General features: G+C 40.1%; 1 protein-coding gene across 1 annotated transcript in view; it reads left to right on the forward strand.

Moving 5' to 3' along the window:
- Positions 1 to 25,233, forward strand: part of LOC133837204 (hemicentin-1) — a 188,392-nt gene that overhangs the window by 59,729 nt on the left and 103,430 nt on the right. The window contains 1 exon segment of the mRNA XM_062267880.1: positions 24,812 to 24,963. Coding sequence (XP_062123864.1) covers positions 24,812 to 24,963 — 152 coding nt within the window.

A 25,233-nucleotide genomic window follows, 5' to 3' on the forward strand; every position in this document is an offset into this window, starting at 1 on the left:
TGGAGGTATCACCGTAGTGTAACGCGTGTGCGGTGGATTGATTTGAGTATAGCGCTCAGAACGCAGTTTTCAGACGGACGAACGGACCTGGAAATTAGAACTGCTATCTCACATCGCAAACAAAAGCCAAATGAAACATTTGACAATTTTTATGAGGCGATTGTTAATCTGGCTGATAGGCTCGAACAGCCCATGTCTGAACAGGCATTGTTAGAGGTGCTGCGAGCCAATCTTTTAATCGAAGTCCAGCACGAGTTATTGTATGTCCCAATCAATAATGTAGTGCAATTGCGGCAATTCGTACGGAAGCGAGAGAGATTTTTGCTAAGTACGACAAGATCAATACCAGCTACACGACGTTTTGGTCCACGCCCGCAGATTAATGAAGTCTCAGTGCAGGCGGAATTGGCTACTGGCTCTGACAGGGAAGAGGATGAATCATTTGCTGTTGAGGCGGTGATTATATCCTGCTGGAATTGTCGAAAGCCAGGTCACCACTACCAAGACTGCAAAGCCGAGCGCACTGTGTTTTGCTATGGGTGTGGTGATGCTGATACGTACAGGCCATCTTGCAGAAAATGTATAAGTTCTGCGTCAAAAAACGGGTGGTCTCGTGCACCATTGACAGGTGCACGCAAACTAATATCGAAAGCGACCAATACGGAGTAGTTGATCGTGTAACGACTCCTGAAATTATCCCGGACTTTCTCCACATCCCAGCGATTCCCTTACACAAACGTGAACAGCAGACTTTGTCGAAAGTTCACGAACATGTAAAAGCACGGCCACGCGACCAAAAACGTAAAAAGACCTTTAGTAAGTTAAATAAAGATACTCGCAGAGCACTATTGGCATCTGTGGTAAATAGTTGTAAGGATTTGCGGCCATATGCTGATGTCATCATATTTGACAGAACCATGAGTGGTTTGATGGACACTGGTGCCTCTATAAGCTGCATTGGTGGCAGATTTGCGCAAGAATTGGCAGAAACGCACATTGGTTTTAAACCGATACGTGCAGCTGTACGAACTGCAGATGGCCAAAGCCAAAATATAGTAGGTCGAATTAACACGTCTATCTGTTTTCGTGGTGAATCAAAGAGAATATGGGTGTATATCGTACCGTCATTAACTCAAGAGTTATATTTAGGCATCGATTTTTGGCGAAGTTTTAATCTCTTGCCATTGTTTTTAATGAATAAAGCAAGTACACACAGGTTAGCAGCGTTAAATTTCGATGACCCATTACAAATACCTTTGACTGATTTGCAGCAAAAGGAATTAGTATCCACTATTAAGGTATTTCCGTCATTTGCTGAAAAAGGTTTAGGCAAGACGAACTGGCTTATGCACGACATAGAGGTGACCGAGTCGAAACCAATTAAACAGCGCCATTATGCAGTGTCACCGGCCATCGAAAAACTAATGTATGATGAGCTTGACAGAATGTTAGCACTTGGTGTGATTGAGGAATCCGAAAGTCCTTGGTCCTCTCCAGTTGTTATTGTACGCAAGCCAGGCAAGGTTCGCCTTTGTTTAGATAGTCGCAAGGTGAATGACATAACAGTCAAGAATGCGTATCCTATGCCTCTCATTGACGGCATCTTGAGTAGGTTGCCAAAGGCGAAATTTATCTCAAGTATCGACTTGAAGGATGCGTATTGGCAGATTCCGCTAACTCCAAGAGCGCGCGAGAAAACCGCATTTACAGTGCCGGGAAGACCACTATATCATTTTACGGTTATGCCGTTTGGGCTATCCAATGCTCCACAGACGATGTCGAAATTGATGGACAAAGTTATTCCACCAGATTTGAGAAATGAAATATTCATTTATCTAGACGATTTGCTGGTAATTTCGGAGTCATTTGACAAACACGTCTCAGTGTTGAGAGCTTTAGCCGATAGGTTAACTCAAGCCGGACTCACCATAAATGTGGAGAAAAGCAAATTCTGCCTGAAAGAGGTTAAATATTTAGGACATGTAATTGGTCATGGTACAATCCAAACGGATCCCGATAAAGTGGCAGCCATTCGTGAGTTTCCTGTTCCGCGATCGTGCAAGCAGGTGCGAAGGTTTTTAGGAACCACTGGGTGGTACCACAAGTTCATAAAAAATTATGCAGAAATTGCTGCTCCAATTTCAGATACCCTTAAGCAGCGAAAATCATTTACTTGGTCCGACGAAGCGCAAAAGGCTTTTGAGAATTTGAAAGAGCAACTATGTATGGCACCTGTACTCCATAGTCCTGATTTTTCTACACCATTTGAGATACATTGTGATGCCAGTCACTCAGGTGTTGGTGGAGTATTGATGCAGAAAGATAACGATGGTAATGACGTTCCAATCGCATTTATGTCTCGTAAATTGAATCGATGTCAGAGAAATTATTCAGTCACTGAGAAGGAGTGTTTGGCAGCGATCATGTGCGTAAAAAAATTTCGAGCATATGTTGAAGGGCATGAATTTGCCATTCATACCGATCATGCTTCATTGAAGTGGCTCATGTCTCAAACAGACTTAAGCTCCAGATTGGCTCGCTGGGCACTCAAGCTGCAAGGTTTTGCTTTTAAGATCGTTCATCGCAAAGGCAGCCAGAACATTGTTCCCGACGCTTTATCACGTGTGCACACAGAAGATTTGTCATCCTTAGGTGTGGATACTTTGATAGATTTACAGTCTGAACAGTTCGAGTCAAAAGAGTACCAAGAGCTTAAGGACAAAATAAAAACAAACCCGACTCAGCTACCTGACGTTAAAGTCATCGATAAATATATTTATCGTCGTGCAGAGCACGCGTCCGGCGATCAAGTCTTTGATGATTTGCACTGGAAGTTGTGGGTTCCAAAAGATCTGGTGATAGAGGTATTAAAACAAAGTCATGAGCCTCCTTTCTTTGTGGAATCAATAAAATGTTGGAAAAAATTCGGCGATATTATTATTGGCCAAATTTAGTGTGTGATGTCAAGTCATTTGTAAACGGTTGTGTGGTGTGCAAATGTACCAAACATCCCAATCGTTCGTTACGCCCACCATTAGCTCCAGTAAAAGAAACGCAGCGAATATTTCAAAAGATTTTTATTGATTTCTTGGGTCCCTATCCTCGAAGTAAGTCCGGAAATGTTGGTATATTCGTAGTGTTAGATCATTTGTCCAAATACCCATTTTAAAACCTTTAAAAAATTCACCACTGATGCTATTCTTCGCTTCATGGAAGAGGATATATTTCATTGTTTTGGTGTACCTGAAACCATTGTATCAGATAACGGTGTTCAATTTAAGTCACATAAATTCAAGGCTTTGCTCACCAAATACAATGTGCAACATTTTTATACGGCTGTACACGCTCCGCAAGCTAATGCGTCAGAGCGCGTAAATCGATCAGTAATTGCTGCAATCAAGGCTTACGTTAGACCCGATCAAACAAATTGGGATGAGCAACTTAGCCATATCAGTTGCGCATTACGGTCCAGCAGACATTCAGCAATCAATGACAGTCCCTATCGTGTTGCTTTTGGACAACACATGATAGTTAATGGTAATACCTATCCTCTTCTACGAAATTTAGAACTTCTAGAAGACCGTACAGTTAGTTTTGATCGAGAAGATTCCTTTGATATAATAAGGAAAACTGCACAACAGAGTATACAACGGCAGCACGAACAAAACGAAAAACAGTACAATCTTAGAAGTCGTGAAGTAGATTTTAGAGTTGGTCAGGAAGTTTATAGGCGTAATTTTCAGCAAAGTAATTTTGCAAAAGGCTTTAATGCAAAACTGGCCCCAACTTTTGTAAAATCTCGTATTAAGCGTAAGCTTGGCAATAGTTATTACGAGTTAGAAGATACCCAAGGGCGATTCATTGGAAAATATCATGCTAAAGATATAAAACAATAAATCGGGTAGCCAGGAAATTCGTCCAAGCGAGTATCACTCTTTGGAGTGATGACCCCAAAGTGTGATTTTGGCAGGGGGGATTGTAGTGGTCGCTTGGACCGCCAACATTTATTGGTTGGGCCTAAAAGTAGGCAAAGGTTTTTCTTGCCAAGTAGAAAAAAAATGCCAGCGCCACGGCATGCCGCGGCACTAGATGTAGAAAATAGTAGTTAATGTAGTTTATTTATTAAAGTTATGTATATATATGTTAATAATCCCATTTTTGTTAGTTAAATGTTAAATGTATAATAATTGTTTAATGTTAGTATAAACTTTTAGGATAATTGTATTTTGTTGGCATAAATTTATTAGCGCCATCTGTGTGTGGGGATTGGCAACATCGAAAAGATTTTTGCGATAGATGCATCTTGAGGCAGTGAATGTCAAAGAATGGGAAGTTAAGAATGCATCAAAGTTTAACGCCCTATTGACAAGCCAGTTTTTTTTGCTGATTCGTGTTGGTCATGCAATCTCGCAAAGTCATTTTTCTGAATTGGTCGTCGCATCAGAAAACAAAAACAACAATATTTATAAATTGAGAATTAAGTGCGACGGACGTTAACGTAACGACCCAACATAAATATTCAGTTAGCTAAAAAGTGCATAGTGCGAGTAAAGAAATTGTGTGAAAACACCCATTGTTCGGTCAGCAGGCGATAGCCAACAGGAGGAGGCAAAATTTGGAGTTTTTATGGTGCCGTCCAGGCAGGGTAACTATTGCACACGGCGGATATGAACTTACATGTATTCATGATCTGATTTTTCTTTCAAAATCAGACGGCACGTAGTTCCATATTGTACTTTTGGATGTTGTTGGTGCTTACGAAGTTAAGCCACCAAGCAAAGCTCATCCACTCCGCTTCGACAGCCGGCAGAACAAAGCTTGTACTAAAGCTTTGAAAGCTTCTGCACGACTGCTGCGAAAGCTGCAGCAGATCAGCTGACAGCCGCAAGCGGGAGTCAGCACTGCAATTGGGCACCAATTTGGAGGAGCGATTTGCAGCGCTACCGCACCGCCGCCCCCGCAATTTGCATTGGGAGTTGTCCCTAAGAGGGAAAGCAAGGAGAACGGCAACATTACCCGAGATGTGGTATATGTGCAAGTGACCGTGCGACCACCAGAGAAATGTGTCCGAAGATGATCGTGCCATAGATGATTGTGTTGTTCAATATATGTATTTCGACATTGTTCATTTTGGGCCTTCTGCCACTTAGTTAGTGCTTCTCTGTAATATATTTTGTTCATTTGAAGTCTTGTTTGCGTTCATACATATATGTTGAATGGAAGAAAAACTGTGATGTAAATTTACATATGATTTCGTTGTTTAATATACTATGTATCAAATGTAAATGAACTTCATTAGTTACCATAAGTCGTTCTACATATGTCTTGTTCGTAAATACTTTTGTTTTCTGTCATGAATTTGCAATTTTAGAATTACATTTATAATTGTTTACAAAGTAAACAATGGAACATCTGGCATAAAAGCTCAGATCAACCTTTGAGTAGAAAGCTTTTGGTTAGGGCTTTAAATTTTTTGTTCCACAGCTGCAACCACAACAACACAACAACACACACACACACATATCACCGGCTGTGAAAGATCTTTCGTCGCTGGAGAATGCTGTAAGTGAGCTTTTTGTTTATATCTACGTAGCTTTTTTCCCATATTGTTCGCTACCGAGCTTTTTTTGTGTATTGCATCTGTTGAATGCAAAAGTTAAAGACCAAACGAAGTTTATTTTTATTTGTTTTGCTGGCAGCTTCATTTCGCTGCGCCTGAGAAACCTTAAGTTTCTTAAGGCTGGGCTTTTGCCGATGGTCCATTACCATATAAAGATATGGATTCCTAATTAAATAGTTTTATAGTGCATAAAAACTATCTATTAATTAGCGATCCATATGTAAATTGCAATACGAAATATTGGCTAACTATTTCTATTAATCATATTTATTTCTATTTATTTAGTTTTTAAGTATTTATGAAATAGATTTAATTTAGCTTTAATATTTCAACGTCTTTTTTTTTCATATTCCGTCCATGTTTTCTTTTGTTGCCTTATTTGCCTTTTCTTTATGTTTCTTAATTTAAATAAATTTGTTATAATGTTTAGTATGTGCGAGTAAGTTTTTCAAATTTGGAACCATGCAGCATTTGTATGGGGAGGGTTGAGTGACGAGGAGCTTCTCCAAGGGATCCTGTCATTTAAATTGATTTTTACATTGGCCTTGCAGGATCATGGTAGGGTGGGCGTCTGCACCAATGAGTGCAACGTAAAGGAGAAGTGCTCCAAGTCGAAGGTAGATCCCTAACTTGTCTTTCCTCCAGTTTTCTTCTAACTCTTTACCTCTTTTGTTTACTGTCCTTGTATGTCTTTTCCCCGTTTTCCCCCTCCCGTAAGTACGCGAATTTAATTAATAATGTAATTAATCTACGGAAGCACGTAGCGGAAAGGATTTTTTCTCTTTAGCCCACTCCCATCCGACCAGACAACAGCCGTAGCGATCGCGTACACCTTTCGTATCGTTACAAGTACACCAGCTTCTAAAACGAACAAGCTTCGTTACACGTTACAAATCCTGTAAAGAGACCTCGTTCCCCACTGCCGACAATTGAATATTCAGTGTGTACATCTGAGCCTTCTTCTGGTGGTTTTTAATTGTGCCGGTAAGAAATCTAAGTTATAAAGTGGTACTCAAATAAGTAATTATTTTATGAACAGGTGTTGAATTAATAAACAAGGTGCCAACTAAGGTAAAATGGAGGCAGCAGTCGATGTCGACATGTCAACGACATATGTAGCTTTTCGGGGAGACTCTTCGCTCCCAGATTGTATAAAGGAACTTGCAACACCTTTTGCAGATTTTCTGTTACTTCTTCGATTCACAGATTATGAATACGATTGTTGAAGAAACTATTTGGTCAGCACTAGCGCAAAACATAACCAATCAATTCAAATTCAGCATTTACGATGTCGATCACTACATTGGAATTTTAATTTACATGTCAATTTATCGATACCCGAATATAAAAAGCTAAAGGGTATAAATGCATTTGGACCTGTAAAACACACCATGTCGCGAAACAAGTTTGAAGGAATCAAAAAATACTTCTCACTGCGGGATGAGAGCAAGCGAATCCATAATGGTGAGCCAGGATACGATTCACAGTATCGCACGCGTACGTTTTTAGATCACCTTAACCAGAGGTTTGACTCCGTGCCAAAGCAAGCACGACTCTGTGTCGATGAACAAATGTGCAGCACAAAAATGAGACACCACCTTCGGCAGTATATGCCCAATAAGCCTCATAAGTGGGGTATTACGCTGTTTGTGTTGTGCGACTCATTTGGTTATGCCTACCGGTTTGAAATTTATAGTGGTGCAGGTGACAACGTTATCTTGCCTGCTCATCCAGATCTTGGAGCTTCGGCAAACATTGTTGTACGCCTGACAAAAATGGTAGAAAGTTTCCAAAACTACATAATTTATTTTGACAAATTTTATACTTCTTTACCGTTGATGGTTTATCTGCGTGCTAAAGGGATATATAGCCTAGGAACAGTGCGTGTTAATCGCATTCCAAATTGCAAGCTTCCGAATGACATTACGATCAGGAAACAGCCGAGAGGTTTTTCGACTGAGTATGTCGGTTCGTCATATGGCATCGATATAACAAATGTATTATGGAAAGACAATGAAGCCGTTTGCTTGCTAACTACTTATGTTGGTATTAAGCCATTTTTGAAATTAAATGCAAATGACGGAATAGCAAAGATAGTTCGTTACGACAAAAAATCTAAAAGGCGCATTGAGGCTGATAGTCCACAAATTATTCGTGAATATAATGCCCACATGGGGGGTGTTGACCTCATGAATGTACTTATGGGTCGTTATCATATTCGAGCAAAAACACAAGATGCAATGACACGAATTTTTTACCATTTGGTTGATAAGGCAGCGACAAATGCCTATGTTTTATACAGGCGCATTAAAAAGGAAAACAAGAGCACAGACAATTGTTGGAGCTTCCGGAGTTTCGGGAATCAATTGCTGCTGGTTTAGTGGCATATCAAAGTCAGCGTAAGCGCGGTCGCACATTCCGTGATTATGATCGGAAATTCCGTCACGTTGGTTGGACAATGCAAACCCCCTCCACGCCGAGATCTTCAAAGCCATCGGGCACAGTTGGTGAAAAGTCAAAGCATCCAGTTTCGGATGTACGATTTGATGAAGTCAACCATTTTCCTGTTTGGATGGGCCGAGACAGTGGCAAAAGATGGTGCAAGCACTGCAAGAAATCCTAAACACAATGTATGTGCACAAAATGTAATTTGCACTTATGCTGTACGGCAAATAAAAATTGTTTCTTTGAGTACCATAATCGAAAATTAGAATAAAATCATATATGAAAAAATTGACTTAAAGCCCCAAGAGCGCCTTGAGGCACTTATTTACCTTTGTTCGATTTACAGGTAAACTAAGATTAGTACACACTTCTTGAGGTCATACTTGAAATTAAAAGCTATCATTTACCCTAAAAAATATTATCCAACATAGTTTTTTTTTAATATTTCTACAATTGGGGCTTAGAGGGTTAATCCTCTTTTTCAAAGGATCCTCTATGTTTTGCTTTAAGTTTCCAATTCGATGCTGCAACACAAAGTTGTAAAGGCTTTCGGTTTTGCGTCCATGTGTCAGCTAATACTCTAGCTTTTCTGCATAACATAGGTCTAAGTTGTCTAGGAAACAGTTTTTTTTTTTTTAAATGGAGCAAAAACGAGAAAAAAAGGTTTATGTCATCGTATTGTAAATAAATGCAAGAACAAAACTGCGTAAATAGTTGTTATAGTCCGGCACAATCCAACCTACTTTTGCTCCACGAAACACGAAAAATGATAGGTTAAAATTAAATATACAACTTAACAAAAGCACATATACCCAAAGACAAATCACATTAAATAAATATTGCATTAAACACTTAAATTTTACATACCTCCACTAATATTTTCTATTTTACTTTGTTTTAAAATGTTAAGTAGAACTTTAAAATGTGCTTCTATTTAGCGCGCCAAAAAGTCAACGTTTCTGATTAACGAACAGCTGACTTTCAAGGCCACCAAATTTAGCAGTGCTGCAATTTCAGTAAGGAAATTGCGATTTGTAAATGCAACGTATATTATTCTAACTTAAAACAAGCAAGAAAGCTAGAGTCGAGTGTACTCGACTGTGAAATACCCGCTACCCATTTTGAATAAGAGAAATATATTTTGCGGTATTTTTCTCAAAATATACCGAATATACTACAAAAATACTAAAAATATGTCAAACGGTATATTTGGTATATCGATATAATACCGCATTTACCGCAGATTGTCAACCAAAGCAACCAAGACCCCTAGTAAGTAGGCGTTTTGGCCCATACAAAAGTATTTCTTTAATAACTTTGACAATTTTTATCCGATCGCAACCAAATTTTCAGGAATCATAACTATATATACAAAATTCGCAACTCTAGCTTTAAAATAACGCTTGTTATTCGATGTTTTTGATTTGCGGGGCCGGACGTGGGCGTGGCAAAAATTTGAAACAAACTTGATCTGCGTGCAAACATAACAAATGCTGTCCAAAAAAAATTATAGCTCTTTCTCTTAAAGTCTCCCTGTTACATACGGACGGCCAGCACAATGTTATAATACACTTAAATTGTACATACCTCATCTAATATTTTCCATTTTACTTTGTTTTAAAATGTTAAGTAGAACTTTTTCAATCTTACTTTAAAATGTGCTTTTATTTTACCCTATGGATAGAAGTAACTATAGTTGTTATGATTTCTGGAAATTTGGTTGCGATCAGATAAAAATTGTCGAAGTTATTAAAGATATACTTTTGTATGGGCAACATCGCCTACTTACAAGGGGTCTTAGTTGCTTTGGCTGACAATCTGGTATATTGTTCCGTCTACGGTATATTTTGAATGTGGTACTATATCGATATACCAAATATACTACTTAGTATATTTTATCATTTTTGTAGTATTTTGGTATATTTTGTAAATAATACCGCAATTTTTGCTTTCATTCAAAATGGGTAGCGGGTATCTCACAGTCGAGCAATCTCGACTGTAGCTTTCTTACTTGTAACATATTTCCTAATAGGATGGGCATGAATATAATACTAACAATGATAATAATAAGAATAATAATAATAGCTGTCATATACAATTTACAAATGAATTTTGTGCGGCTATGCCGTACTTACACATACTCTTTATACGCTGTTTTTTTCTTACTGCATCGATATCGACAGGCCTGTGATGATTGATGAGCTGGGTGAACTTCAAAAGGGATTACAATATATAATAGCTTTTATATAATTTTATATACGTACCATACCCATATGAAATATGAGGACTTACTCTTAATTTATATCTAACGTAAAATGCTATCTATAAAGCTCAAATTTAAATTTAAATAGAAATTACATTTCAATACGATTTTGCATTTGAATTTACGTTATATTCAGGCATGCTCCGGTTTTCACTTTCGGTTTTCGTTTTCGTTTTGAAAACGAAAACGAAAAAATTGGTGCTCCCGTTTTCACTTTCACAAGATTTTTTCGAATTGCAAAACGAGAAAATTTGACTTGCCGAAATGAAAAGTAAATGCCTTTTTCTATATTAAATCGGATCTTATTTGCAAAAGGAAAAAAAGTAGTTGACTCATTGGTTTATTGTCGTTCTTTTAAGACCGCCAGCAGATCAATTAGGCTTGTAATTATATTTAAAACGACTAATATCTGACCCCACCTCAAATTTGGATATCAAATTTTGCCGTCGGCAACAACAATTTTCGTTTTGGTGAGCGACCGATAAGTCCGACACCATGAGTTATCGCCTAAGCTGCCATACTTTTGATAGAATAAAAAAAGCAAGTTAAAAATACTTGTATAATCAAACGGATGGCGATAAATTTGTTGAAGTTGGGTAAAATATGTTTTTTAAAAATTAATTTATTTAATTAAATTACTTATGGGTTAAAATTTTATGAAAAAAATTGTTGGAATAACCGGAATCAAATGCATTAAAAAGGTGGCATCCCCATTTTTTTGTGGGAAACAGCTGATTGCCGTTCAACTAATTTTTTTAAAGAAAGTTTAAAATCTTTCTTTGCAAAAAAGACCAATGGCAAATATATTTCATTCAGGGGAAGCATAAATAAACTATGCAGGATAAAAAAAATCCTTATGTGAGTTCAATCCAAGCACGAAATTGGACATACAAAAGACATTTTTTCGCGTTGTTTACTTTCAACCAAAACACAAGTCAGCTGTTTTAGCAGTAAAAAAATGAAACGTTCCGATAGCAAAACGATGACCAAAAACGTGTGAAAACCGGAGCACCTAAAAACGAAAATCTCGGTTTTGGTCCCAAAACGAAAAGGAAAAGTGAAAACCGGAGCATGCCTGATTATTGAACAATTTATAAGGTAATGAAAAATTATATAAAAATAGAAACAACAGCAACAAAAGCGGCAGCGAGTGAAATATGAAATATGAGGACTTACTCTTAATTTATATCTAACTTAAAATGCTATCTATAAAGCTCAAATTTAAATTTAAATAGAAATTACATTTCAATACGATTTTTCATTTGAATTTACATTCTATTATTGAACAATTTATAAGGTAATGAAAAATTATATAAAAAAGAAACTTATGGGTTAAAATGCATTAAAAAGGTGGCATCCCCATTTTTGTGGGAAACAGCATTGCCGTTCAACTAATTTTTTAAAGAAAGTTTAAAATCTTTCTTTGCAAAAAGACCAATGGCAAATATATTTCATTCAGGGAACAAAAGCGGCAGCGAGTGCAATATCGTCACTATAGGTCAGAAGCCGCAACGAAAATCGGCAGTGGCCTCCAGTGGCAATCGCACTGTCAGCACAACATCCAATAAGAGATGCGCAATCTGTACAACGAGAAGGCCAAAGAATGTCAGAAAAATGCACTTTGAATAGTGCGCACTCCCGAGCAACACCAATAATAATTATTTATAATATTATGTCGGATGTCGTCAGATTTATTTTATCTTTTCGCTGCGGCACAACTTATCTCTTAGGCTTTCAAATTAAAAAGAGATAGTCTAGCCTAGATTAAGCATGGGTATCGATATTGTTTGAGTAATCTAAGTTTGGTATCGATATTGTTTAATACGATAGCAATGTGAATGGCTAAAGTGAACCTGCCAACTCACTGCAAATATTCGATTAATAGATTAATAATATACTAACATCTGTTGGCGAGTGCATCTATCATCGAATGCAAATGTTATCGCGCGCAACTGTTAGCTTGCACAACAGTCGCGTCGCAAATATTGATACTACCATACAATTTAAATTCAAATTGTAAATTAACGGTCAATGGTCACCCCTACGTATTTTCAATGTAAAGAGTCTCGCACGGGACAAGTACGTCATGGAATTACCCATACACATACATTGTTGTAGAGTATTTAATTTCTAATACAGAACCATCAGTCAGTTTTCGCGGATTTACCGCTTTTTCGAGACTTTAATTAATGCCACTAAAACTGGGAAAATTTTATGCGTTAGCTCTTTAGGTCACTGCCACCAGAGGCGGCTAGCGGCTAGCCTAAGGCGAAACACCACTGCTAGCTAAATGTAAAATCCGTGGAATCGTTGAGTCCCAAATAGGCGCAGAGCGCGGGCTTCCCTGTACGGAGCACAGTTCACTGCATAAGTGACTCTTATAGTTCACAGTCGCATAAGTTTTCGTTTTTATCACTTGGTCATGTCTACATTACAAATTAATTTTGTTTAGTGTAAGAAATGTCTTTGAAATTCTTCCCGGTTGGGCTGTCAGGAAAATAGCCAAAGCTGGATGGAGCGACTTGTATCACATGACCCTAGTCAAGGTACATCTACATATGTATATATCGGAGTCATACTGAGGGTCGTTTCTGTTTAAACAACTCTCGTTCCTCAAGAATTGAGATACCATATATCGACTACTTGGGGTCCTAACGGATATCTCATAGGTAATATCCGATATATCTTTTGACGGATTTATCGGAAGGTCCTCCACCTTCAAAATTTGGAGAAAAGTCGTTCGAGTGTAGGAACTTGTTTGAAAGTCAGTCAAGCAGAAAAGAATGAAATGGAGTTAGAATGGAATGTCGACACAGGATCAGCCATGATACAACCGAAAATGGCCTCTTGACCTCTGAACGATTGGAAAGAGTCGCCGAGAAGAATAGATGAAGAATATCCACTTCTAAAAGTACGTCAATTTGAGTTTGGCCAGCTGGATGCATGGAAGATTGTTGGTGGAACTGTACAAGACGATAGTTTTCCTGCTTATTCTGTGTGAGAATTACAATCTTCATAATGTAATTTGCTCTGGTAAATCAATTCCTCAACTTAAAACGTTCATACTACAATATTTATCTAGTATTTAGTTATTTTTATCTATATATGTATATACATAAATATAAATATTTTTCTTTTTTCTATTATAGTATCATAAGCTTTATTTCGTTAGTTGTCCAACGTCTTATTACGTTTTTGCGGTTTCCGATTAATGCATGCTGTTCAAAATTTATTTTGCTTTGTCTGCGCGTCAACAACCCCGTGATTGGTATCGCTGGGACTCTTGACGATACTGCAGTTAGTCCGTCAACGTCCGAATAATAATAATAGAATCTAGTAATATGCTATTTGCAACAATAAAAAAATCCAATCAATATGCATAATACTGACTTGAAATGTTTAGAATCAAGTATTCGAGTATTTTTTCATCTTCGAGTATTTTTCATCATCTCAGAAACTTGTTATATAATACTCATCCCTCAATATAGAAGACGTATGTATATATGTTCCATGTCAGCCCAGTCGAAAGGTTCGGTGTTTCACAGAGTCTTGATAGTGAGTCGGCATTAGGCTGTTTCCAGCTGTTTTATACTACTCGGAACTGATTGTAATCTTAGTAGCAACTTTTCGATTCTTGCTGGAGGTTGTGAGGTTGTCTTGAAAATGGCTTTATGTGGCTTGTGTTTCGTTAATCAATAAAACGAACACAAACTTTCCAAAGAGCTTCTCCTTGTGTCGAAATAGACCACGGTGTGTAATAAATGTGGTATAATAAATGTGAATTGCATTTGGGAAATGATCCAGCGTATTCCACTTAATTTACGTTTAAGTCAAGGCTTGAAACGTTAAGATCGATGGCCGTGTCGCGTCCAAATGCTTACCATTTTTGAAAACCTAAGAAGTAAAAATCAGTTCTCAATCCTTTTGTATTAAAATCGGAGCTTCCAATACTTTTAGTCATTGAGCAGGCACAGAGTTTCTGCCAATCCGCCTGATAAATCTGATAAAGATTATATTTCGAGCCTGAATCAATAATCATCGCGACTGTATCAGTACCCATTTTACATGTGCTCTCTACTCATCCCCAACTCGTACACGACAGCTTGTATCCAGAGCCCGCTGAGATACAAGAGCTTGTAACTTATAGACGGCTAGATTTTTTCAAAAATAGTAAATTAAAATAGCCGTTAGTTTTGAATAACAAAATCTTATATTTTTGTTCATTAAGTGTTGATTATTTTATGATATTTCTTCGTTAAGCAAATTGCTTAAAATTTGCCCAATTTTTTCCTCCTCGGTACTTAAATACTTTCCCATTGTACCAATCTGTGAAAGACACTTATGGGGGACGTCGTACTGAAAACAGCATTTTTCAGCTCGTTGCAATCCATATCTGAAAAATATGACTACCAGGTTCACCTGGCTAAAAACTCTTTCTACCATTGCATTTGTCCGTGGTAAGCTTAGGAGCATGATAGAAAGTGAAGCCAAATCGTTAAATGGAATATTTCTTCCAGCGTATTTGTACAAATTAACTTCGGTCCAAAATAATAAGAGACAAATTAATATTAGCATACTGATTCAGTATAGGATCGATTTTATCGGTGGACGTGATAAAGAATTTAAAAATATCCAATAACTTAATAACTTAACAATTCTACTCCAAACAAATGTAGATTTCAAACTTATCGGGTTGTCTGATGTGAAAAAGAAAATTAATTAATTAGAATGTAACTTATTCATTAAACGCATTATACATCCTTAAATTGAAGGATCCTCCAATCAAGCATAGCGAACTTTTTGTTTATATATTTTAAGAATTTTTCGTAAGCGACCGCACAAACACAAAAATCAGTGAATTGAATGTTGAGAAAATACCAAGTACCCAAAAGCTAGAAATATAAATTATATTTTAGTATTTAAAATACAAAATTCGGTCAACGAAATCAAATCGAAATTTGGTAAACGTGGTGTGTATGTATCGATAGCCACAAACAATGTCTCTATTGCCAATGTACGATTTCCGATAATTAAATTTGAAGGTCGACTGTTTTTTAGTCGACTTTAAATAAATAAATATAATCAAATATTACAAATTATTTAAAATATCTTAAAAATAGCAATTTTTATACCCGCTACCCATAGGGTAGAAGGGTATTATAACTTTGTGCCGGCAGGAAATGTATGTAACAGGTAGAAGGAGGCATCTCCGACCCTATATATATTCTTGATCAGCGTCAACAGCCGAGACGATATAGCCATGTCCGTCTGTCCGTCTGTCCGTCCGTCCGTCTGTCCGTCTGTCCGTCTGTCCGTATGAACACCTAGATCTCAGAGACTATAAGAGATAGAGCTATAATTTTTTTTCGACAGCATTTGTTATGTTTGCACGCAGATCAAGTTTGTTTCAAATTTTTGCCACGCCCACTTCCGCCCCTGCAAATCAAAAAAATCGAATAACAAGCGTAATTTTAAAGCTAGAGTTACGAATTTTGGTATATACAGTAATAGCTATAGTAGTTATGATCCCTGAAAATTTGGTTGCGATCAGAAAAAAATTGTGGAAGTAATTAAAGAAATACTTTTGTATGGGCAAAAGCGCCTACTTACTAGGGTCTGAGTTGCTTTGGCCGACAATCTGGTATATTGTGCCGTCTATGGTATATTTTGAATGCGGTACTATATCGATGTATGTATATGTACCACATATACCATTTGGTATATTTTTTAGTATTTTTGCAGTATATTTGGTATATTTTGAGAATAATACCGCAAAATATATTGCTTTTATTCAAAATGGGGAGCGGGTATCTCACAGTCGAGTACACTCGACTGTAGCTTTCTTACTTGTTTTTTGTGAAATAGCCAACACAAAAATCCGGCAAAAATCCTCTGCTGAACCCTCCCCGAGGTTGCTGGCTGGGAAGGATCTGTATTACCTCATTGTCAACGGGTAGCAGATTTCTACTATACGTCGATGTTTCAGGTACTGCAGATCCTAGCTGAGGACTCTGTTCCTTATCTTTCGGGCTTCTGTCTGGAGATAAGTAGCAGAATCCATGGTACGAGGTGTCTGGCGGTCAGACTGAAAACGCTATGGGGGGGCTCCCAAGAATAAAATTAGCCAAAATGGTCTCAGAATGGACTCATTTAAACATTCAACCCGGGCTGGGATGTCAGCCCAAACGTCGGTGGAAGGCGTGACTGCTACCACCGGCGGGCACGGGGGGGAGAGATCCTCTCTGCGTGTCGCCAGCGGTCACACCTCTGATGCGGCGGGAGCAGGCCGAATCGGTTGTAACAACACTGCCACCAAAAATTCGAGGTTGGTGCGCGCGGGTGCTGTGGTCTTAACCGACACGGACCAAAAGAGCGCTACGCCAATTTCTACAGTGGAGGGGGAACGTCTTCCTCTTCAGTCACCCCTGCCTATCGCCAGCACCTCCAAGGTTGCGCAGCGGGGCACGGGGGGGGGCTGAAGGAGAAGGCCAAAAATAAGGCGGCGACCCGTATTCACGCAAGGCTTAGTGGCGTAGCAAACCTGTCCGTCAAGGACTTGCCTGGGCTTGCCTGGGCCAACACGTGGATGCGGGAAAACCAACTTAGCCCCCTTCCAAAAGACACTAAAGTGCAGACCGGTTCTACCGGCTTTGCTGCGAGCACCTGGCTCCACCAACACGGACTCGAACAAGACGAAACAGAGAGCAACGGTTGCTGAAACTGCCAGGCGGCATCTCGCCGTTGCTCTCATAGACAGAGGGGACCCTAACGGGAAAATGTCTGCAGAGCGGTGGCGGTTGACCCATAGTAAGCTGGTCGACGCACTGTTTGTCAGGATGGAGAATGTCCCAGACAGTCCAATGCCTACATTCGAAGGCACTGGCTGGATGAATGGTGTCAAGATCCTGACATGCAAGGACGACCCAACATTGCAGTGGCTGCAAGCGACCGTACCCAAACTGGACGGACTGTGGGAAGGGGCCAAGCTGGACGTGGTGGATAGGAATAATATTCCGTCCATGCCGAAGGCGAAAGTCCTTTTCCCAATAGTTGTTCAGGGCGAGCGGGCGCTTCAGCTGCTTAAAAAGCAGAACCCGGCCATACCGACGAGTGATTGGTCCGTGCTGAAGGTTGATGAATCTTTACCCAGTGGTGGGCAGCACGTGATCATTCAGATCAATAAGGAGGCCGAGGATCTGCTATATAAACGCAATGGGAAGATGGCGTGGGGCTTAGGGAGCGTGTACCTTCGCCTCAAGAAACGTCATCCGAACGACAAGGACACACACACGCAGAGGTCAGGGGAGGTTGAGGCAGATCTCGGTCTTGAGAGCGTGACCGACGCCACCCAGCACCTCAGCTTGACTGATGAGACGGAGGAGGTGGGGGAGGAACTGTCCATGGAGACGGGCCCCCCCGCGAGTTTGCTAACCTCTAATGAGTGTGCTGCAACTCAACCTCCATAAATCTAAAACGGCTTCGGCGGAGCTACTCCTTGCCATGGAGGAAGTGTCCGCCTACGCGGCTTTGGTCCAAGAACCGTGGATAGCGTCGGGCAACACGGTTGCTGGGCTGAAGTCGCTTAATTACGAACTGTACGTCCCGACATTGGTAAGTAGATCGAGAACTGCCATCCTTGTAAAAAAGGGGCTAAAAGCTCATCTACTACCTAATTACAGCAATGACGATCTTACCGTGGTGGTGCTGGAGAGCCGTGAGGAATGTTTGCTGCTGGCATCCTGCTACATGGCCCACGACATGCCGGCTCCACCTGACGAGTTGCGGAGGCTGGTCTGCTCCTCCAATAAACACCTTATCATCGGAACGGACACCAACGCCCACCATAGCGTCTGGGGAAGTCCCGACATTAACGACAGGGGTGAGTCAGTTCTTGATTTTATCCTTAGACTAGCCAACAGAGGTGAGGTATCTACCTATGTAGCTCCCACCTCTTGTAATGTGCTGGACTTAACGATTGCGACTGAGTGTACCAATGCACTATGGGAAAAAAAGTCGATTTTTTTGGCATAAACTCTAGTTTTAAAGATAAAAACTTGAAATTTGTTATATATACTATTAAGATTAATGTGTAATTTCGGATTTTGTTGCTTTTTGAATCGGACCATTGCCTTCAAAACGTGCAAAAAGTTGCAAAAATGATTAGTTTTATGATATTAAGGACACATTTGGTAATAACTTTGCGTTTTTACCTTTTTGCAACGTTGTGCCATTTATAAGTTATACACCACGGAACACAAACAAACTTGTTAGTTTTAAGCTAAAAGGATATACATATAAAACACTTCACAGTTGGACAACAAGTCATAATAATCAAAACATGTAATCTAAGATACATTTATAAATACCTTTGCTACGATTTGCCATAATAAGAAATAATAAATCAATTTGTTGCACCACAAAATAAACAGTGAAAGTTTGCAAAGATTTTTCACTAATTTAAGCACACTACAAAGTCAATCGAACAGCTGACTTTGTTCGTTTATCAACACTATGGTGTTGTTAGTAAAAAAATCTTAGATAACGGTTATTGGCTAATTAGGGTATGTAAATTCAAAAAATATATTTTATTTTTAAAAATAATTTGTAAAATAATTTGATTTTATGCCAAAAATATTGACATTTTTCCTATAGTGCAATGTAGAAGAGTGGAGGGTCCTGGATAGACCCTCCTTCTCGGATCATAAGTACATTCAATTTACTATTCCATTTAACAGGGTACCTGCGGCTCAGCCGTTCAGAAATCCTTGCAATACTAACTGGGCGAAATTCTCTAGCCTTGTTTCCAAGTCTCTTGGTCCGCCGGGTAACATCAACTCGGTACAGGACCTAGAAACAAATGTCAATGTCCTCTCAGCAGGACTACTTTCCGCATTTCGCCAATCATGTAGGCTCTCTAGACCGACGAGAAGATCGAAGCCACCTTGGTGGAACCCAGATCTCTCTTCGCTTCGTGGGGAGCTTACTAGCATGTTTCAACTTGCTAAGAAGGCGGACAATGAATACGTCTGGGACGAGTACAGGTCTCTCCTAAAGTCTTACAAGAGGATGATCCGATCATCCAAAAGGTCTTCATGGAGAACCTTTTGCTCTGACCTAGACAACATCAAAGACACCTCCAGACTGAGGAAACTGCTGTCCAAGCAGTCTTCCAGTCCTAGTCTGCTCAAGTCGGGCGATGGAGTGTGGACGGAGAGCAGTGCTGAAACTCTTGAAGCACTGCTCTCAACTCATTTCCCGGGATGTATTGGAATGGAGAACAGTGACTGGCAGCTCCTTCCTAGTCTCCCGATTATGAGACCCCCTGCCGGTCTAATTACAGTTAATAAAATAATTTGGGCTATCAACTCCTTTGCGAAGGTCAGGTCGCCCGGTCTCGATGGACTCTCGCCAGCAATGCTGCAAGCCAGTAAGCTCACGATTGTTCCGTGGCTATCGGGTATCTATTCGGCGTGCCTCGCATGGGGTCATATCCCCACTCTTTGGAGGACCTCGAAGGTAATTTTCCTGCCCAAGGCGGGTAAATGCAGTCATGTGGTCCCAAACGACTTCCGGCCTATCAGCCTAACCTCTTTCCTGCTAAAAACATTGGAAAAGCTACTTGATTTGCACATCAGAAGCAACTCAATGCATCTGTTGTCCCCAAATCAGCATGCGTACACAAAGGGCAAGTCCATTGAGACAGCTCTCCATGCTCTAGTAGCCTCCATTGAAAAAGCAGACCGTTATAAAGAATATGCCTTGGGTGCATTTCTTGACATTTCAGGCGCCTTCAATAACGTCACCACTGACGCTATTATGAAGGGCCTTACCTCAGTCAACACGGCACCAGCGATCCACAGGTGGGTCAACCGCCTTCTCTCTGACAGGCGGGTGGTGGCTACGTGGGGCGATGCGGCCATTACAAAGGTAGTGCAAGGTGGCACTCCCCAGGGTGGGGTTCTCTCGCCTCTCCTTTGGAATCTGGTCGTAAATAGCCTACTTCAAAAATTCACTAGACGGGCCCCCAAGTTAATTGCCTATGCCGACGACATAAGCATTCTGATAACTGGGAAATGCCCAACCACCCTTAGTTTCGTAATGGAACTTACATTACGGGAAGTTAAAGCATGGGTCGAATCAGCCGGGCTCAGCATTAACGCGGACAAAACGGACCTTATCCTCTTCACGAAGAGGTATAAGGTATCTGCGTGGTCCCCCCCAAAAATAGGCTGCACCATGCTAAAGCCGAGCCTAGCAGTAAAATACCTAGGTGTGGTCCTGGACAGCAAACTGTCATGGAAGCTTAACGTGCTAGAAAGGGTGAAGAAGGCCACCGGAGCCTTATACATGGCGAAAAAGATGCTTAGTTGCACTTGGGGGCTCTCACCCAATCTAATGCGGTGGATATACATCTCTGTTGTTCGCCCTATCCTCACCTATGGTGTTATAGTGTGGTGGCAGGCCACGGAAAAAAGGACGTACCTATCCATCATGGAAAGGACACAGCGTCAAGCGCTACTGTGCATCACAGGCGCTATCAGGTCGACGCCAACTAAAGCCCTCGAGGTAATAGCTGGCGTCGAACCGACCTATACGCGCAATCCATAGCCGCAAAATCGTCCCTAAGGATTGCCGCAACAGGCAATCTGGGTCTGCTAGGCTATGGTCACAGCGCCATTGGTAGGGAGACTAGTAGAGACTTGGACTATACTATCCCCCTTACCAGTACTGACCATATTAACACAATATTCTTGGAACCGGAGTGCTGGCGGGAAGGGTTATGCATTCCCGAAGCCCTCAACCTCTTCACCGACGGGTCGAAGATGGATGATGGTGTCGGAGCGGCCGTATACTGCCCGGACCCGGTCTCCAAACATTCCTATAAACTCCCAGACCACTGCAGCATCTTCCAGGCGGAAGTTTTCGCCATTGGCAAGGCTGCCGAATTGGCTCGGGGTTTACAGTGTAATCATAACTCTATTAACATCTTTGTTGATAGCCAGGCTGCAATAAGATCAATATACTCTGATGTGGTCAAGTCCAAAGTTGTCCTGGACAACAGAAAAGCAATAAAGTCGCTGAACGCATCTGCGGTTGTGCGTATCTATTGGATCCCAAGCCACCAGGGCATCGATGGCAACGAAATCGCAGACTCTCTCGCCAAAGAGGGAGTGGGGCTCGATGTCGGTAACATGTGCAATGTTCCGATATCCCTGCGAACTCTAGGCAGGGAAATTGAGGTGCGCTCCAGACTTCAGTGGGACGCTAGCTGGCGCAATGCCAACTCGTGCAAAACTGCAAGGCTGATGTGTGCCTCTACCAATAAAAACTTAACCAATTTCGTCATGCAGCTTTCAAGGAAAGACTGCAGGCTAATGCTAGGCATTTTAACCGGTCACTGTCTGTCGGCTGTCCATGCTGTAAAGCTGGGTATCACGAACAGTGATCAGTGCAGGAAATGCAACGAGCCCGGGGTTAAGGAAACACTCGAGCATCTTCTCGGTAGATGCCCAGCGTTATCCCGACTCCGGTTGAAATACCTTAATTCGCCGTGCCACAACGATCTTCGAGACGTTTCACGGCTACCTCCTAGGATGCTACTGGCTTTTGCTAAAAAGGCATCCATACTGCGCGACTTCTGAGACGTAGATAAGCTACCGGTACAGCTACGGACCTCTATTGGTCTATGCTTTGCCCCGTACAGGGGCAGCCGGTCCCACCTAACCTAACCTAATAGCCAACACAACAGGCTCCTCCAAAATTGAGTGGTTTCCAGTTTTAGGTCATGCAAAATAGCCAAATCTGGCTAGAAAATAGACAAGTTGGCGACACTGGTTCCATGTGCTTATGTGATAAGGCATTGTGAGAGAGCAAAAGAGTAATAAGTGCTTTTTGATCGGCGGAGCCAGTCACTCAGTCAGCCAGTTTGCGTTTGAAAAATGTACATACATTTTTTCACAGGTGGTTTAAAAGAATGGTAATGGCATGCAAACAATATATGGTGTATATATATATACACACAATATACCACAAAATGTAATGTCGATAATGCGGATACATTGATACTGCGGTTACATTATAAATGCCTGTCTGGCAAATGCATTGAGCACTATGGAGACCATCGCCAGTTTAAACCATAGCCATCACGAAGCTGCAGAACTGGTCGAGGTCTTCGAGCGGCCGGAGGCGGGTGTGACTGCCAAGTTGAGGGTCCATCTGGAGTAGTTTTTTTTTTGACGGAAATCAGAGATGATCGCTGATACGTTGATCTTCATCCGGGGTCGACCAAAATTCTTTTAGTCTGCAGGATGGTTATGGCCTTATGCTGCGGTAGTGACATCAGAGAAGTCGGCAGAGCCCCCTCAGGTGAGGGCTGTGGCGAGAACTGAAGGCGTTTGGATGGTGAACGGGAGCGGGACCGTAATACGGTCGTTGTGCAGACTGGGCCTGTTCGCCCGTGTCCAGTCCGCTGGCATCTCTGAAGAACTGACTTGCGTTTTCTTGGAAATACCGTCGCCATCCCACAGTGGGCGATTTGGTCCCGCTAGCGGCATTTAATTCAAATTTTCAAATTTAAAAATCCGTTAATATTTTTTCACATATCGATAGCAGATGCTTTGATTAGATTTTTAAAAGCTTTTTGAAAGCTCTACGATCAGCTGATCATCAGCTGTGATCGGTCAAACACACCATATGATTTCGCAAAGAGTTTTACACAATTTTTTCTCTTTGCGCGCATGGAATTTGAGTTCCTCGGAAAGTTACAATTTTTGGTGAATTTGTTAGAAGTTTGGTTTTTTATTATATTCAAGGTATGTATTTTCAAAAAAATCAATGTTTGTGACCGGTCTATAAATGTGTAGCTCATAAAACGTAGTGGTAATTCAGTGTATTAACAACTAGCCCGGATTAGCGTACACCTGTCTTTCGTGGAGTAGAACTTAATTTATTCAACTGTATTCAGTCTAACTCCTTTATTAGCCGAAAGTGTTAATCAGTGGCGTCCAAAATGTGTAATATCAACTGCTATTATCTGCTAGCCTTGAAACTATGGTACTTTTAGATACAGTGTTAGTACCAAAAGGGATCTTTTTTAGTATTGCACTCAGAAGTCATCCCATTTTTCCCATCATCCCATCATTTTTAGATAAAGTTTATATATGAAATATGTTATTTGAAGTTCAAATAAAATAAAAGTACAACAAAATTTTAAATTAAAAAAAAAATTTTTTTTAAATTAAAAAAAAAAAATAAAAAATAAATTAAAAAACAAAAATTTTTAACTTAAAAAATTCTATGATTTTTTTCTGATCAGTGAAAGAAAACCGACTGAAGATATCTATTTTAGTTTAGAAGTTATTAATTAAATGCCGCTAGCGGGACCAAATCGCCCACTGTGCATCCACGCGTGGGGTGGTTTGTTTAACCATGCCAGGGTAATTATAGTCGGCCGAGAATAACGTTTTTTACTTGTCGGCCGGTGGTTTAGGAAGAGTGGATGCCCCGAGTTCTGCAGTTGTAAATAAGTGATTGATAACGACTTGTCTAGGGGGACTTTGGTCTTTGCTGTGAGGAGGGAAGTCGCAACGCACTGCACTTTCTCAACATAGACGTAGATGGCTGTTCCGTAAGCTGGCTTTGAAGCATCACAGAAGTTGTCATATTGCAGCTTACGGCTACCCTGGAATTGCACCCACTTAGGGAAAGGGATGCTCTTTAGCGCGGGAGGTATTCCTTCCATTTACCCAGAATATCCAGCGACAAAGGTTTATCCTAATCGAGAGTTTTCAGATTGATCTTCTACATGAACATCTTCGCAATCTGGGAAATAACTTCCTTCTTTGTATACGAATTCTCTATTGACAAAATGCCCTTCTACATTTGCTTTATACAAAAAATTAAAAGCTGTCATATTGATATTGTCTTTTTCTTCTCGCGTATGGTAGCCATAGGGAACATGTTTCAATGCGAATACTCCACCTAAATGTTTAGAGAGCACTTCTCCTACATTTAGTTAAACGCACGGAAAAAATTTCCAAAAACACATCACTTATCCATTTCACTGAAGAATTTAAAAAAAAAATTGCTCTCGCCCGAAAACTGGAGCAGTCTTCAACTCTTCTATACAATTGCCGTATCATACAAGATATACTGTCTATGAGTTTTACGTAAAAGATCGTAAAAGATATGGGTAAAAGTGTTGGTATATCTTAACGCTTGTTATCGTCCCACAATATATACTTTATTAGTTCAGAGATCCCATTTTCTGATCAAAAAAATTTGTTTAAGCGAAAAGTTATAATACCATTTTACCCTATAGGTAGCTGGAAATAAAATGATCAAATCTTAATATCATTCGCAATAGGCTTTGCATAGATTATCTTGTCTTAAGTGCGCTGCGCAAAACGACTACATATACTATATTGCACAATTTCTCTCTTTCATTCATGTGGACATTTTCATATTCTTCTTTTTGTTTTCAGTTGCACCTTTAAATATAAGATTGCTAGGTGCATATCAACCACTATCAGCGGGCCGAAGATATGACCTTCTATGTCAAAGTGCGGGATCGCGACCACCTGCCGTAATCACATGGTGGCAAAATGGTATTAGACTGGAAAAGACAACTGAAACTGTAAGCATCAAATAACTGTTTTAAAAACTTATTTACAATTTGATTATGACAAATCTAAAATTATACTTCTAAGGTTGTATGAAGAATCTAACGGAAATAGTGGTCGCTGATATTTCTAAGTTAAATAGTTTAAAAATGTTGATAGTCCATTAAATTGTTACGAAATGGTATTGTTTTTAAATCAAATAGACCAATGTGTATTTCTTGCAAAAACAATTGTTTAAAATTCTATCTTCCTGATAGCAATACATATAAAAACTTCATATTTTC

This window comes from Drosophila sulfurigaster, chromosome 2R (genome assembly GCF_023558435.1).
Source record: "Drosophila sulfurigaster albostrigata strain 15112-1811.04 chromosome 2R, ASM2355843v2, whole genome shotgun sequence".
NCBI classification, from domain to species: domain Eukaryota; kingdom Metazoa; phylum Arthropoda; class Insecta; order Diptera; family Drosophilidae; genus Drosophila; species Drosophila sulfurigaster.